Source organism: Sminthopsis crassicaudata, chromosome 4 (genome assembly GCF_048593235.1).
Source record: "Sminthopsis crassicaudata isolate SCR6 chromosome 4, ASM4859323v1, whole genome shotgun sequence".
NCBI lineage: Eukaryota > Metazoa > Chordata > Mammalia > Dasyuromorphia > Dasyuridae > Sminthopsis > Sminthopsis crassicaudata.
This window is the reverse complement of record NC_133620.1, coordinates 350,910,228-350,926,957: the sequence shown is the minus strand read 5'-3', so window position 1 is coordinate 350,926,957 and position 16,730 is coordinate 350,910,228. Positions and strand designations below refer to the sequence as shown.

General features: G+C 43.6%; 1 protein-coding gene across 2 annotated transcripts; it reads right to left on the bottom strand.

Annotated features, from left to right (window-relative positions):
- Positions 1-2,748: 2,748 nt before the first annotated feature.
- CASC3 (CASC3 exon junction complex subunit) lies at positions 2,749-16,611 on the bottom strand. 2 transcript variants are annotated; one of them, XM_074261421.1, is made up of 14 exons: positions 14,968-16,611; positions 14,103-14,130; positions 13,719-13,756; positions 11,033-11,188; positions 10,790-10,941; positions 10,193-10,369; positions 9,308-9,999; positions 7,951-8,015; positions 7,541-7,655; positions 7,018-7,116; positions 6,537-6,751; positions 5,278-5,400; positions 5,061-5,125; positions 2,749-4,490 (listed from the first exon to the last, which is right to left on the bottom strand). In XM_074261421.1, the coding sequence occupies exons 1-13, from the start codon at positions 15,181-15,183 to the stop codon at positions 5,102-5,104; spliced, it is 2,100 nt and encodes a 699-aa protein (XP_074117522.1). In that variant the 5' UTR covers positions 15,184-16,611; the 3' UTR covers positions 2,749-4,490; positions 5,061-5,101. The 2 variants fall into 2 exon arrangements, with proteins under 2 accessions (XP_074117522.1, XP_074117523.1); XM_074261422.1 differs by lacking the exon at positions 7,018-7,116.
- Between the last annotated feature and the right edge of the window lie 119 nt (positions 16,612-16,730).

The following is a 16,730-nucleotide window of genomic DNA, read 5'->3' as shown; positions in this document are numbered from 1 at the left end:
TACGGAGGTCAGAATGTGTCCGTTTCCCATTCTAGGACGAGTCCAGTCAGGCTTCATTTTAAGGGTGATCTGTGGCACAGACATCCAATTCTCCTCTGGCTCCATTGGTGCAGGGTGGATAGTAACTGAGTGAATACTGTCGTCTCCATCCCTTCGGTCTCCAAGGGAATGTCCCTTAGGAATACTGGTAGGGGCAGGTTCTACCAGCATTCCACACCCTCCCATCTGCCATCTCTGTGCAATAACCTCCTGGCTGTGTCGGTGCTGTCCAGCAGCAGGGCAGGATACAGTGGGGTGGTGCCTGCTTGCTCCACCACCCAGAACCTGACAGGACACAATAAAGTGGTACCTGGTTGCCCTCTCTAGGGCACGTAGGAGCAGATGAACAAGTTTTGGCAAGTCAGGCTGCGTAAGGAAGGAGCAGCAGCAACAGCCAGGTGGAAGAGACCAACAGCTCAAAGGCAGCTGGATTCAATTAGCAACAGGAGCTGGAATCTGAATCCTAGCAAGGGGTGATTGTTACCTGTCTGCGGCAGGCAACAGCAGCTGAGGGCACAAGATTGGGAAAGGGCAATCTGGAGCTTGCGATCTTGCACTCTAATTGGTTGCAAAAGTCTTCTACACACTGGAGACCTAATGACCAAACTAAAATTCTGTCCCTAAGGTAAATTGTGAAGGGCAGACTTGGGTTGTGTACAGGTTAAACTGTGGGGCTGGGCATTCTTAGGTTGTGCTGTGTGGGAGAGGTGAGGTAGTACCAGCCTTGGGCGATGCCCCACCTGTGTTTACTGTGCCCTGGTCTAGGGTGGGGCTGGGGAAAGCAGGGAGTGGTGGTAAAATTGAACTAGATGCATATACATGCCTATGCATGTGAATGCCAGGATACATGTGTGCTAGAACGTGTTCACCCAAATACAGCCATATATAACAACGTGGATCAGCGGGTTTTTGAGGGAGGAGTAGACATGAACATGTGGCGCCATGGAGTTCCAACAGAGACCTGGAGGTTGATCTCCTGGATCCTTTCTGTAGGACACCAGAACACTCAAGGACAACGGCTACAATGGGGCAGCTAGAGTGGGTTGAAGCTCTGGAGGCAGCAGCTCTGCGGGAGCTCCTCCCTTCACATGAGGCTGTTACCAGATTAATCTAGTTGCCTTGGCAACCCCCTGGGCAGGATTTGGGGCTGTCAACTAGGGAGGGCAAAGGATACAATTGGAGATCATTTTAGGAGAGGTTGAATCTGGAGAATGGGACATTTTTGCAACCCAGGGAAATTGGATGCCTTATCTCTAAATCTAGGAAGAGCCTAGCCCAAATAGGCAGCTTGCTCACTTGATAGTGGTGACAGAAAATGGTTTCATGCAATGACACTCCTTGAATAGGCCAAATCCCCAAACTACCATAAGTAAAGGCTTGGCCCTTAGCTTTCCCAAAGGACTCTGGACATGATTACCTAAGGCTGACCATCCACAAATCCCCTCAATTCCTTCTGCTGACATCAAATCAGGAGGGTGCTCAAACTAGGGGCTTTGCTGAGCTTGGGTTTCTTCTTGCCAAGCTGGTTACCAGGGCAACGGAGAAAAGGGATCTAACTAAAGGGCTGAGAAAGCAAAAGAGGGTTGTGGAAGCACCTCACAACCATTCCTCCTTAAGGCTGGCTATTATCCTGAAATGCTCTCCCTACCCCCTAATAGAGCACATGGTCCAACCCACAGTCAGCCAAAAAAAAAAGAAAAAAGATGGACTTCAAAGAGTGTTGCTTGTGGTTACTCAACAGGGGGCAGAGCTGAGGGGGCTCAGATCACTTGACTTTACCGGGAGAAATAGAGGCATTTCAGTTTGGAGATGTAGCCCACACAGCTGGGTCCAGGTGATGCCAGTTCCACATCAAACTCTAAAATGCCTATTTGGAGGTATCCTACTGTATTCACATACAAGGTCAATTTTTCAACAAGGGACAGTGAGCTGTACCAGATAATAGGGCTGTTTCCCTTCTAATTTACATGAATAATTAAGTGGATGGGAAAAAAAAAAAAAAAACCACCAAGCCTTACTCCTTTACCTCTGAGGGTGAGGTTACCCCAAAAGAAGTCAAGGCAGTTATACTGCCACCTGGTGACCAACCCCTCAAAGCAGCACTCAGGACATTTCACAGGGTACTCTAGGAACTCCAAAGGAACTCCAAACTGACTCCTATTCTCTACCCTTTAGTTGTGGAGAGCATCTTAGAATCTTAGTCTCCTTATCACAGCTCTCCACAACCCTGGTACCCCAGGAGGTCACTGCCTGGTCAGAGATGCTGAGTCAGGAGCTCAAACATAATGTGATCATATTTCCTCAACTTTGATTATCTTGATTTCCCTGAAGCTTGTGAAGAAAACTGATCTCCCTCCCCACGTTCAAAAACTGGAATGTTTAAAGTATCTAGATGTTACTTTAAGAACCCAGTCTAATGAGGCAGGACAGTGCAGTGGAGTAATAGTTCTGAAATTAGAGGCCCTAGGTTTAAATCCCCAACTCTTGACACATTTGACTTTGGACAAGTCACTTATCTCTGAATTGCATTTGTACTTACTTTTTATGTGGTGTCAGATTTAAAGTATTTAGAAATACAAATTAACTGGAACCCGTGCTTACAATTCATCTGTATCTAAATGAGTGATCAAACAGAAGTCCCTGTCACATTAATGGTTCTATGAATCTCTTTGCATCCCCAGTTAAACCAAGGTAAAACAATCAAGGTAGTCAGATTTCCCATCTAAAATTTATCATCAGGAAGTCACAATGTAAATCACAAATAAACACTCCTCAGAACAACAAAAAAAGAAAAAAAGAAAACCCCAGAGAAAAACACATGGTTCAATAGACATAACCATCACAGTGTTATAAGGTCTGGGAGACTGGTCATGTGGCCTTTGGGCTCAAGGCAACAAGAAGACAGTCTATGAAAGATACAGCCACCATTTAGCTTCTAACAGAGGGGTTTTTCTTAACTCAGTCAAGGAAGGAAGGAAGGAAATGGCTGAATCTCACCCCCCTACCCCTTACACATGTACACTTGCATACTTTTTGATTGAATCCATGGTCAAGATGACCTGCAATGACCAATCCAGCTGAAGTGACTACAAAAACAGTGACTATGCTGAAGTGAAATGGCCACTATGCTTAGGTTTTGCAGTACATTGGGAGTAGCAGCCAAGTGGCCCCTGACAAGTACAGTGATGAACTCTTCTGGAGAGGCAGATGGATTAAGTTGCCCTGAGCCCAAGAAGCACCTGGTTACCTTTTGGCAGTAAGCCTGGCTGCTATGCCATTTTTTTTTTTTTTTTTTTTTTTTTTTTTATTAAAAGGGAGGCTATCAAAGTGTGGAAAGGAATTAAGTAAAACATGCTGGGAGCATTGCACATAGGTTTCAGGGCTAAGTGGATGAGCTACTTGAGAATGTAACCCTCAGAAGCAGTTGTCTGGAGGGAGGCATTGGACTGCAGCAAATGAGAGTGGAAGGAAAAAGGCTCAAGACCTTCCAGTTCTTCCCACAGCATTGCATTGACTTGCCCTAGGCACTATGAAGAAATAGCCCTAAGGATGGTTATGGGAGGAGAAGGGGAGGATGCCATTACTTTATCCTCCCCACTCCTAAGAGCACCTGATCTATTGCCTCTCTCTAAAAGTAGAGAAATTGCACCTATCTAATCTAAAATCCATCACAGCAGATAGTGGGATCCAAATTCCTAAAAGCTGAAAACGGAAGGTAGGGCACTTCTATTGACTCTGGGCCTTTCTCAATGCTATACTCTGCTGAGAGTTATGTGTTCATGGGGTTAGGGAAGAGTTAGAATTAAAAAATAACATACAACAAGAACAAGAAGAGAAAACAACAAAACCAAAGAAAGGCCAGCTCCTATGAAGACTGTGGCTGGGGAAAGAGCTGGCTGGTACATTCATGTTCATCTGGGAGGGATGTGGTGGGGAACCTAAAGGGAATCCAGAGGAATTGGTAAATTGAGTAAAATGAGTTCTTCTTCTTTTTTTTTTTTTTTTTTTTTTTTTTTTTTTTTTTTTTTTTTTTTTTTAAAGGAAAAAGGAAGAATATTAAACAGCAAGCAAAGGTTTTTTTCATTCAACATCTTAAACAAGGAAAGATCAAGAAGGTTCCCACCATGGAAGGGAAGGACATTCCTATCCCAGGGCAGGATGGAAGGAGGGGAAGATCAGCAGCAGAGACACGAGCTTCTAGGTCTAGAGACAAGGGTACACGAACTGACTGGCTGACTGGGGCCTTCCCTGCCCTGAGTACAGACAGCCACTCCTCTAGAGGAAAAAGATATCCTTATTTTCCCATCAAAGCCTATTCCCAAGAAGAGGTAAGGCAGCTTTTCATTCTAGGTGTTTAACAAGTCTGCTTGCTGATGGGGGCCACAATATCATCAGAGCACTCCCAGCAGCAGGTGGCCTGATGTAGCTTTCATCTTCTCACTTCTGCTGTTCTGGAAGTAGGGAAAAAGGAAGAACCACCACCACATTAATACACCTTCCTGGGTTAGCCACAGGATGTTTTTAGAGAGCCAGACAGATCATTAAAAGACCATATCCTAGACTGATGAAAATCCCAACACTAAAATTCTAGGACTCGCTCTGGGGCAAGATACCAGGCTCAGATTCTCTGCTTTCTGGATATGGACAGGCTAACTTTTCTCCTGTCTTCCTTTCTGTACATCAATCCCACTTCCCACATCATTTCCCCCAACTCCACTGGGTCTTTTCTTCAATTCTATCCCCCCGGGTGCCCTAATAAACAAAATTAAAGTTAATTTAATAGGAAAAGTATTGCTGGATGCAAGATCCCTTTTGATTTTTCCCTAGATATTTGCCAGTTATCCCATGAAACTCTGGCTGCAAAAGAATTATTAGGCATGCCTGAAAGCCTCATTTTCATTAAAAAACAAAAACAAAAACAAAAACAAAAAACAAAACCCCCAACAACTAGCAAGTATAAGGTTTTTGTATTTTAAAGCAACAGCATGACAATTATTTTATCAGGTCACATTTGTACTTACTTTTTATGTGGTGTTAGATTGAAAGTATTTAGAAATTCAAATTAACTGGAACCCCTGCTTACAACCTGAAATAAAAAGTTAAGAATTTGGCATCTCTCAAAACACACCTAGCACACTTTTCCTAGGTTCCCACCCAAGGATAAGGAAAGTACCGTCAAGGAGAGGAGGAACCCGGTGATAGGCTGTAACACTAAGCTAATCCTAGAAGTTGCTATACCTCAGGTGGTGGGGGCTTGATGGTGACTGGCTGGGATGTCCGCCTAGGTGGAGATGGTTTCGGCTGCACCTGTTGCTGGACTGGGTTATAATAGGTTACTCCTCCATACACCTGAGACTGAGCCTAAGTTCCAACATGGCAAGCAAATAAAAGGAAAATGGGTTAATTTAAGACAGAATGGGGTAAAAGCTGGCATACAATAGAATCCAAACAGTCTTTAGGAATTATGAAGGTTTCTAAGCAAAATGATTTTAATTTTTGTCTCCTTAGATTGCTCCCTCTATTTGGTTGTCCTCCTACTCCACTGAGATTATGTGATTACTGCCTACTTCAACTAAGGTTCCTAAAGTTCCTGGCCAGAAATTTCATAGTTGTAAAACTTTAAGCTATCTAGTACCCAAACATGAACTACACCAAGAGAGAACCCAAAGCAGCCCATTCTACCCATAGATAACTTCTATTTGCAAGTTTTTTCTTATACTAAATCTAAATCTATCTCTGAAACGTTTACCTATTACTCTTGCTCTTAATTCTCCCTTTGGAGGCCAAAGTGAGTCTCTTTCTTTCTTAATTATCTCTTTAAAACTTGAAGAAAGATATCATAGCCCTTTCCCCCTCCAGGTTATATGCCTCCAGATCCTCCAATTAGTCCTCAAATGGCATGTTCTTGAACTCTTAATAACTTGATCACACTCTTTTGGAGGCTCTTCAGCTTATTAGCCTTCCCAGTGGCAGCCAGTGGTCTGATGCTAGGGCATATGTCATATCAAGTGGTCATTCCTTCTCAAATTTCAAAAAATCTTGTGCCTTGTCCCTATAGCACTTTATCACCACCCTGCCCTATTCAATAGCTTAGGTGTATCTTATCTTCCCTACTAGACTATGCTGCAACTGAGTTTTACTTATCTTCATATCCATGACAACACTTGCTCCAAGACATCTTGGCACACAGGTATTTGATAAATATCTTGAATGAATAGAGATGAGGAAATGCCATGTAGTTCAATAAAAACATTTAATAAATGCCTATTTATTGTGTGAAGGGAATTCTGTCCCTGAGTGAATCCTGTCACTAACCAAAAAAATGAAAAAAATAATAAAGGAAACTAGATAAGGACTAACAGGGGGTACTATGAGGAGGCTGGACTATTAAAGAATGTCTTAGTCCTTTACAAATCCTGAGATTTATCAAAGAAGTTGCATCTCCACATCATCATAGGGAATTTGAGGACAATGCTACAGTTTGCTAGTTACCTTACCTGGGTGTTAGGGTATAGGTGAGGAGGTGGGGGAGGGGGCAGAGCCCCTGGGGCATAGGGATAGCTGGGACTGCCGAAGTTCATGACACCTGGAGCGGAGAAGTAGGTAGGGGCAAGCAGCTGCTGGGGTGGTGGCTGTCCTGGGGACATGGACACTGGTGGGGGGTACAGACCGGGGTTAGGCAGAGGTGCTGGCGTCTGATGGGGATGTAAACCTGGTCAAAGAAAATAAAACAGACTGAAATAGGAGAAGAGAATGCTGTTTCTATGACAGTTTCTAAATCTCCTGGCCTCAAACAGCAGTTAGAAATAGTTATTTTCCTAAGCTATTCAGGACTGTTTCAAGAAGCTCATTAGATTTTGGTATCTTTTAACAAGTGGGAAAGGTTCAGGTCATACAAAGGAGCCCCCCCAGGATATCTCATGTACTCTGCTCCTACACTCCTACCTGCTGAAAGGGAAATTAGAGGCATAAACTTACCGGGGTGGGGGAGGTGCATTTCTGGTTGTACAATCATGCCTTGAGGAGGCATCGGGGTAGGGCTGTCACTGTGGGTGTAGATTGGTCCCTGGAATTGCACTGCAAGATATCACAGGGGGATTCACTAATAGGGATTCTCATTCCTGATGCCACATGGGCATTCCTTTGCCCTCCAAGGAATAAAGACTCCTGTAAAGATTTTCTCAGGGGTCTATTTGGGAAAATGGAACAGGCAACTTCCTATTGTCCACATTCAGATGTTAGGGATGGGGAACCCTTTTTTCTGCCAAGGACCATTTGAATATTTGGATATAATTATTTAGGGGCCATACAAAATTGTCAATTTAACAAGCTCAAACAATGGAGAAACTGTTGTTGTCTTGGCTGGGCCAGACCAAATGATTAGGACGACTGGACGTTCCCCACCCCTGTGTTAAAGGGAAAAAGTTGTCTGAGAATCTCCTCAATGCAGAATCAGAACTCTGATAAAAAGCCTAACTCTAAGGGATATGCTTCAACTCACATGGGTCATAATAGTGCCCTTCCATGATACTAATGTGTACAGGTGGGGCCGGTGGTTCAGGGACAGGTCTCTGACGCTGGGATGAATATCGTTTGGCTCGACTACCCTGAACGCTCTGAAAGAGAAATATCAAAGACTAGGTGAAGGTTGGCTCTCATGGTCCTACCTTTTACTCACCCTCTCCCTTAGCCCAGTAAAAACTGTCTGACAGGCAACAAAGTCTACTAACTGAAACAATGATCTTTCCTAGACAACCCCTTAAGATAAGTAGAAAGTGAGAGCCTTGCAAAGGAAAAATTAATTCTAGGATTACTTCATTGGCCCTACTAATGCTTGGGTTAAAAAAAGAGTATGCCAAACTGCAAGCTAAACTTATCCCTCCTGACCAATTTCTCATCACTATTCTTTACCATTTCTTCCATACGGTTAAACTGAGGTGGAGGGCCTGCTCCCAGGTGCATGTGGTTGGGAATACCTGAAACACACACAAAAAACTCATTCATTGAAGAGTATAAGATAAGCACAAACACAGCAATTCAGGATGATTCCTGGAAGGAGGGAGGGGGTGTGTAGACTTAGCTCTGGTAATAGCTTTTTCCCTTTGAACTACTACTAGAGAAAATCCCTTCAAAAACCATTTCTGCTTTCTACTAGCAAATTTACTACCTTCTCTTATTTATCATGACATAGCAATGAGGATCTCTTGCAAAATGAATTCAGTGTCATAGCCAATCCTGAAATGTTTTGTTTGACTATATATATTTTAATGTTTGTTTTTTTTTTTTTCTTTTTTCAGTGTGAGGTGAAGAGGGCAGAGAAATAAAATGGAGAGAATGGAGATATAAAATATTTTAAATATAAAAAAATAGATAAAAAGAAAAAGTTCACTAAGAAACTTCTTGTGAATATTTCATTCTACAATATTCATTCATTTGTTGTAAATACTTAGCTCATTACAACAAACAGGCAAATTCTCAAGACTATCAATCTGGGGTAACAATTAGAAAGGGGAGGCATATTTTGTTTAACTACCTATTCTAATCACATCCTAGATCTGGAGGCCTTAGAGTTCTGTAGCCATTCCTATCAGGGAAAAATCATGTAAGTAAAAGGTCTATCTTGCTCTTGATTGGCAAGAGAAAAATATCTGAAGAAAGATACACTTCACTCTTTGGCCAATTTCCTAGTCCCGACCAAGACAAGGGTTCCATATCTTGTTTGAGTGGGAGCTTTTCATGTGAAAAGTAAATAGAGGATTCTTAGACTCTAAATGATCATGAAAAGCACTTTCAGGGACAGAGGAACTCACTCATATTTAGCCATCTGGTGGCTGAGGAAGGACTGAAATGACCACTTGGGGGCACACTTTAGCAATGGGGAAGGACTTGTTCTTAAACATTAAGGTTGTCAGGGAAAGAAAAGATGTTCTTCCACAGGAAATTAAGATACTAACTTAAAACTTGAGAGGTGTTTCTGCCTTAGTGAAACAGCCTCTTTAATTATTCGTTCAAAAGAGAATAGAGATCCTTCCTCTTTGTCCACAACATCCAATTATAGAGCTCTGAATACTAGAATACTAGAAGAATACTTTTTAAAAATATACAAGTACCATGATATTTAAGAATATCAGGCTAAAAAATAACTGTCTCAGAGACTTTAATCAGTCATACTAATCCAGACAATTCATTTCCAAGACTTCCACATCCCATCATCTAACTTTCTGAAGGCAAAGAAAAAAAGCTGGTCATCCATCCATGGGTTACTTACCTCGAAGCTCCCTTGGTTGTAGGAATTGAGGCTGCCCTGGACTCCAATTTTGTTCTGTCAGATTCAGTTGGGTCATATCTTGCTCAAGTTCTCCTGTGCTGGAATCCACTGGGGCTTCCCAATTTCCAGTCTTTGAAGGTGTTGGGGGGGTGGTTGCAGGAGGTGGAGGTGCAGGGGCTGGTCCCTCCACAGGAGGTGGCACTTCCTCTGCCAATTTGCTTGCATCTCCAGCTTTGTTTCTGGATCTTCTTGCTCGAGAGTAGGACTTCTTTTCAACTGGTCTGTCTGGGGGTGGTGGTACCGTTTCAGGGGCAGGGGGAGGAGGCTCTGAAGCTGCTTCCTCTTTTTCAGGGCTGCCAAGCACATGGGAAGACTCCATTTCAGGGGACAGATCCCCATCTTCGATGTACTCCAGGCGTCGAGAACGATAACCATTTTCATGCTTGACAGAATCATTAGAATGAATGCTATGTGGCCCTCCATTTTCTGTAGACCTAAACCCGGTCCTTCCTTCCTTGTAGCCCCCGGCTCGAGAGAAGTTCCTAGATGTAGGCATTCTGCCTGTACCAGCAGCATTACGATTAATGAATGTTCTTGGAGGCAAAGAAGATCCCCCAGAGCCCTGGTGACGGGGAGGCTTGTTTGGCCGGTCATTGGCCCAGTTAGGTTCTCTCTGTGGAGAGCTTCCAAACCTGAAGTATAGAAGCAAAAAAAAACTTCATTATAATCTAGTGATGAAAAGAACTACAAGTCCCGGTGGTTATAGGACCATTTCATCTTCTTCAGTGGTGCTATAATTTCTGACTGCATGAATGGTGTCAATAAAGAAAAGTAAGTCCTCTACCTGAAAATTTTCAATAATTCTTACTTCAAGCCATTTCTCACCTAGGTTTACGGATTCTCCGGGGTTTGATATCATCAGGGTTGTGAGCTGATCGAATATCATAACCATAGAGGGCAATGAGCTCCTGCCGAGACTTGGGTGCTTGTTCATCCTCTCTGAACTTGTCATGCTCCCAACGGCCCTCATCCTTCCATAGCTTCCGCTGACGTCCTTTAGGTCTAGACAAAAATGGAAAAAAGTCTTTCTGGCTTGTAGGATTTACCAAGCTGAAAAACACTTTGAAGAAGCATGATGTCTTCCCCAAGAAGAGATAGACCATTTATGATAGAAAATAAACATTGCCTGATTCAGCCTCCCAGAGATCTGGACAATGCTAATGTCAAACCCCTTTACTAGACTATAAATTTCACAAAAGGAAAGGCCACATCTTATCTAAATTTTGCAACTTCCTCAGGCATTTAAGACATCTTTGTTGAACAAATAGCTCTTTGGAATATAATCTGCTAGCTCAGTTGTGACAATATTTTAAAAAATGTAATCTGTATAGCATCTCAAGTCATCTTATGCATTTCTCCTAAAATAGAGGAACAACTATTTCTATGCAAATCCTTTTTAAGAAGCCCCTTCCTAAGTGTTACCTGACTTCTTCTTCTTGGGTTTGGCCTCGGAGATCATGTTCAAAGAAGAGCCCTTTCCTGGGGATGTAGGCAGGGTTCTTCCGATCTTCATCATCATCTAAATGCTTTGGGACCTTTTTACCCACCTTATTTTCTACAGGTTCTGTGCTTTCCTGAAAGGAAAGCAAAAAGGCTTTTTATTTCTCCAAGCTAAGGATTAATTCATCTTGCCCTAAGATGAAATGTCCTCTGATGGGTACCTACTTGCCCATCTCCACTTTGTCTCTCGCCAGTCACAGTTCCTTTTGGATCAGGCTTTTCTTCTCCTTTCTCTTCTTTTGCCAAAGAATTAGCAGCATCATTAGCTTCTGATTTCAGCTCCACCTTGGAACTTTCCTCTTCACTGTATTCTTCCTCTCCCTAAAAAGTTATTATCCTTCTTACTTCTTAAAAGAAAAATCAGAAAGAATCTTTCCCGTGAGAAACCTATCCTTTTGATAAGAACCATTAGTATAATCAGTTGAAATTAAAAGCCAAATACTTTCTCAATCTTCTTACAAAAGCAAAAGTTTTACGAAAATGAAATTCTAGGTTTTAAATTTTTTGGAATTAATTCTACTAGTTGAGCCATACTAGACAGTTAACAAGGAATCATCAGGTGATTAATTATCTCTCTAGATAAGGTATTCTTTTAAAAAATTTTTTTGGGGGAAAGAGACACAATTGGGTTTAAGTGATTTGTCGAGAGGGACACAGCTAGTGTATGAGGCCATATGTGAACTGTTCTCAGATCAGATAACCTTAACCTAGATTCTGTGAACTTGTTTTTAAAAATATTTTAATAGTTGCATTTCAGGGATAACTAGATGGCAAAATGGAAGAAGCACCAGCCCTGAAGTCAAGAGGACCTGAGTTCAAATTTGACCTCAGACACTTAATACTTACTAGCTTTATGACTCTAGGGCAAGTCACTTAATTCCTATTCTCTCACTTCCCAAAAAATTTCAGAAGAACTGGTTTTCTTTGTAATCTATATTTTATGCACTTAAAAACATTCTGAGGAGTTCAGATACTTCACAAAGACTGCCAAAGGGAGACACAAGACAAGAAATGTTAATCTCTGCTCTACATCAATTAACTAGTATTCACATACTGTTTTATCCAAACCTCAGACACATAGCATGAATTCTCCCTTTTGAAATAGTCAAGAACATTACAAAAAAATTTTTAAAAAATTTTTTTGCTGAGGCAATTGGGGTTAAGTGACTTGCCCAGCTAGGAAGTGTTAAGTGGCTGAGGACAGATCACTCAGGCCCTCCCTGACTTCAGGGTTGGTGCTCTAACCAGGTCAGGAACATTTTAGTTGAAAAGAACAAATGCTAAAAATATCCAGGAAATCAGTAAATATTTCCTATTCAATAGCATAATGAGTCTAACAAGTCCTTCTAAAAAAGTCATAATTTTATGGACTCTTTCTTCCTACATTTAACCAACAAGAAACCAGCTCTTCATTCCTTCAATGGATGGCTAGCATCCATTTCTCTGCCTGGTACTACATTCCCTACCGATTCTCAGCCTGAGCTCTAAAAATTCTGTTTGGTGTGCATGTGACCTTTCTTCACTGCCCCTCAAACAGGGGGCCTAGAACTTTCCTTTGACCAGAAGAAATATCCTAAAGTAATAACTGAATGATTAATGAGGTGACCTTGTTTATACTCTGTCTCCAGTCTGTAGCTGAATGTATAAAGGATTCAGAAACTAAAATTTTCTCAGCATACAAAGGAAGAATACAAATAGTACAGTGCTGGGGAGAATCCAAATTATACCCCAAAACTGAAACCTAACAAGCCAAAGTGCTGCCCTGGGGTTCCATGGTTTTATTTTTCCCATTGGATAGCACCTTCAACACTAAGAATCAGCTAAGGTTTTCTCATTTACAATAAATTTCCTTCATTGCAAAAACTTAGACTTAAGGTGCACACAAGGTGTAGCCAAAAAACTAGGAAAGTTGCATCTGTAAGGTCATGATTATCAAGAGGCATTGTGTAGTTGTGGGAAAAGCACTGGAATCAGAAAAGACCTGAATTCAAATTAGAACCTTGATATTTGTTAAATCACTTATCTTTCTGAATCTCAATTTCCTATCTCTGTGAAGTGGGGAAGATACCTATTTTAGAAGATGAAATGCAAATAGAAGTCAAGTTGTCCCATATTCTTAAAAACATAGCAGAAGAAAGGAGAATTTGAAACTCAAAAATTTGTTAAAAGTTGCTTTTACATGTAATTGAAGAGACAAAATATTAATTCTTTAAAAAGTATAACAGCAACATCTGTTGTCATTTTAAACAAAATTATACACAGAAGGGGCAGGTGTGCTTATGCCATTCCAATGCATACTTGAACCTGAAATGTCCATGACAGACTCTTGCAGCACTGAAGGAACACTCTGACAATCAATATCAGTCATATTATGCCACTGCTAAACCCTCAAAGTAACTGCTGCTCTCATGCTGCCTAAGGTATACTGTCTGGCTGGCCTACGTTGGAATTGACATCAGCCACAAAACAACTAGCTTTACAGCCATAACTACTTAACCACTATAAGGCAAAACTGAAACTTGAGAAAAATCTGATGGTACAAGGGCTCTAGGCATAATACCTAAGAAGTTCCTTTTGTTATTTTACTTTTACCACTTTTTTTTTCCAGTTACAAAAAAATCCTATTCATATAAAATAAAGGAGATATAAAATAAATCCCTTTGTAAGATCAAGTCAATTTCTGATGCTAAACAGTTTTTCTGAAGCACAAAAGGAAAAGTGAAAGGCAACTACATCATTGTATACAATGCTCTGTATATAACTGATAATTGATTGACTTGCAAGATTTGTAGTAATTTGCATACTACAAATTGTTTGTTCATGTACTACTACAGGAAAATGTTGTACTCACTTCTGAATCCTCTGCACTTTCATAATCTGAGAGAACAGCTGAAAAGAAGAAAGAAATCAGAGGTCAAACAAACCACTGGCGCACACATTCTGTCCACAGGCTGACCCGATGGAACTGCAGGCTGAGTGAGAACAAACCCCCTTTGCCATCACAGCTAAATTTAGAGTCACAAAAGAATAGAGAATGCACTGCCACCATAGTTATGTTCAGACCTATACAAAATAGAGGCTGTAAGGAGCTTAAAATGAGGAAATAACCACATCCAAGAGGGCAGTCTCAGGAAAGAGAGATTGTTAGCTAAGTAATTGAAGAGCAAGTTTGCAGGTGAGACTGAGATTTTGTATCAATCGCTTGCCCACTGAGGTTAAAGTAGCTCCTACTCACCATCGCCTTCTATGCAGTCTTCACTTTCCTGGGTAAAAGAAGACACAGTTTGACTCTTGACTGTAATTCTACATGAAATTCACAATTTTCTACATTCCCTCCCCCCATCTATGGAGTTTCCCAGATGACAAAATTAGATATTTGTAAAGCACAGAAGCTATAGGAAGGCCCTGCCTGACTCTTCATGACCTCATCTGAGGTTTTCTTGGCAGGGATACTGGAGTGGTCTTGCCATTTCCTTCTCCAGAAGTCCTAGCTGACTTTTTGGACCCTATCTGGAAGGAATCACAAGATCGTGAAGAAATTGTCATTTCTTTCTCCAACACATGAGGAAACGAAGCAAAAAGGGTGCCGTGATTTGTCTACAGTCCCACAGCTAGGAAGTGTCCTAAGCGGGATTAGAACTCGGGTACTCCTGACTCCAGGGCTGGCTCTCTGTCCATTTCACACTCAGCTGCCCTTCAGGAACGTTAGCTACTAGTATTAACTGTTTAAAACAGGGGGATGGGCCAGAGGTGCAAAGAGCTAAGGGAGAAAAATAACCTCAAGTCGTCTTCCAGACGAACCCGGGCTTGGGAGAACCGGTGGAGGGAAGGAATGGGGCAAGACAGATATGGGCCCACCTCCTGCCCCCTTTCTTCAAACTCAGGGAATCCTCCCGACCCTCGTGTGAAAGGAAAACTACTTCGCGGCACTGACTTCTCCGCCTCATTCCTTCAGGAGTCAGCCCTACAGACCATCCCCATCCCATCCAGCCCCGTCCCCTCCCCCTCCCCCTCCCCCAGGCCCCGCCCCCTTTCCTCTCCTCCTTCCCCCGCCCGCCGCTCCGCGCTCCGCCCGGAACGGCCTGGGCCCGCTCACTCACACACTCCGACTCTTCGGGACTCCGGAGACCGCCTCCCTCCGCCCGCCGCAAGTTGAGGCCTCCGGATCTGCCGCCGCGCAGCGAGGACGAGGAGCCTCCGCCGGGCCCGCCGCCGCCGCCGCCCCCGCCCCGGGAACCGGCGCTGTCTGAGCCCGAGGCTCCGGATTCCTCGTCCTCCGTGTCCTGCGAGGCGCGCTGCCGTCGTCGGTCCGCCATCTTGCGGAGAACCGACCCCCGTCCGGGCTTCCGCGCTCCCTCGCTCGATCGCGAGTTACCCGATTCCCCCCCGCCGCCCGCCAGCCCGTCAGCCTGTCTGCCGCGCCCGTTCGCAGGGGCCGCTGGGAGACCGAAGCTCGGTGGAGAAGGAAAGCAGGCGAGACTACAAAACCCAGTGTGCTCTGTGCCTAGAGCCCGTCGCTCGCTTTACTTCCGGTCTCGTGGTGGCGCTCGGCTACTCGAAACTCCAGAGTCTCTTAGAGGCTGGGCAAGGACAAATGGTGCAGTGGGCGGGGACAGTCAGGAGACCGTGTGGTTGGGGGGGGTTGGGGGGGGGGGGGGGTTGTTCCTCGCCAGCAGAGCGCTTGCGCGCATGGGCCTCCGCCTTCCCGAGCCCCTTTTCTGCCAACCAAAGAGGAAGTAGCCGGCCTTCTTCCCCTGCGGGGACCTCCCTGCTCGCTCCGGCCATCTTCTAAAGCTGCATGTCTGGTGCTCTAAGATTGGAGGGCGAGCTTTGCACAGGGTGGTCGTGTTTCCCTGACTCCCAGCCTTTTTGCTCGCTCTGTGAAAGAATGCTCTAGAGTCGCCCCCCGGAAGCCCTCTCCCCGGTCGGACACCACAGGGTTACAGGAGGCTTCGGCCTGCCGTGGGGCTCAGACCAGGCCCAAGGCACGCTGTTGTTTAAAAAGCTCGGCCCCCTCCGAGCCGGCGTGGGTCCGCGGATGCACGTGGATGGGATGGCGCCTCCCTCCCAAGCCCCTCCCCGCCTCGGGTTCGTCTTCCGTGCCCCTTTTTCCGTTCTGTGGGAGCTGCTGCCCGCTTAGTCAGTTTGCCCTTTTTCTTACCATTAATTGCTGGCAGTCTTTATGCCCCTTTAGGTCAGAGTTGGAAATAGGTGTGTGACGAATAAAAGGCCAGTCTTTGAATCTGGAAGACCTCAAGTGCTTCCTTCCGAGACAGACTCTTTAATTTTCTGAGTTGGACAATAAGTTGCTGATGAGGTAGCACTCCATACAAAGTATCCCTATGACTTCTGATCAGTGGGAGCAGTTAATCGCGTTCCCACACAAATAAAGTAATAGACCGAAATAATTGTGTTCTTTTGCCGCTTGGGTCACCTCCAGCTTATCTTTTGTGGAGAGAAGTGTTCCTAGATTTAGAAACCTACAGCACCACTGGGGAAAACTTCTATTCTCTTAAAAAGGTTTTTTCCCACTGGGTAGCAGTTGGAGATTATGCAAAGCATTATGCAAGCTCCCAAACACAATCTTATCCTTCCTGGGGACTGGCCAGTTATAATGGAGACAAAGGGCATTTTTTCACCCATCTTAGTTTTGTAATATGTCTATTATTAGGCTTACCTCTTTTTGAGTATTTGTAAATCTCATTAATGAGGTGCTGATATATTCTGACAATGCAATAAACTCATTTGCAATCAGGAGTCTAGAAGACTAGTATCTCCTCTATTTGGACCTTAACAGGACGGTGAATACCTGTAAGGGCATACCTACATGGTCTTATTTTTTTGCTGAGGCAATTGAGGTTAA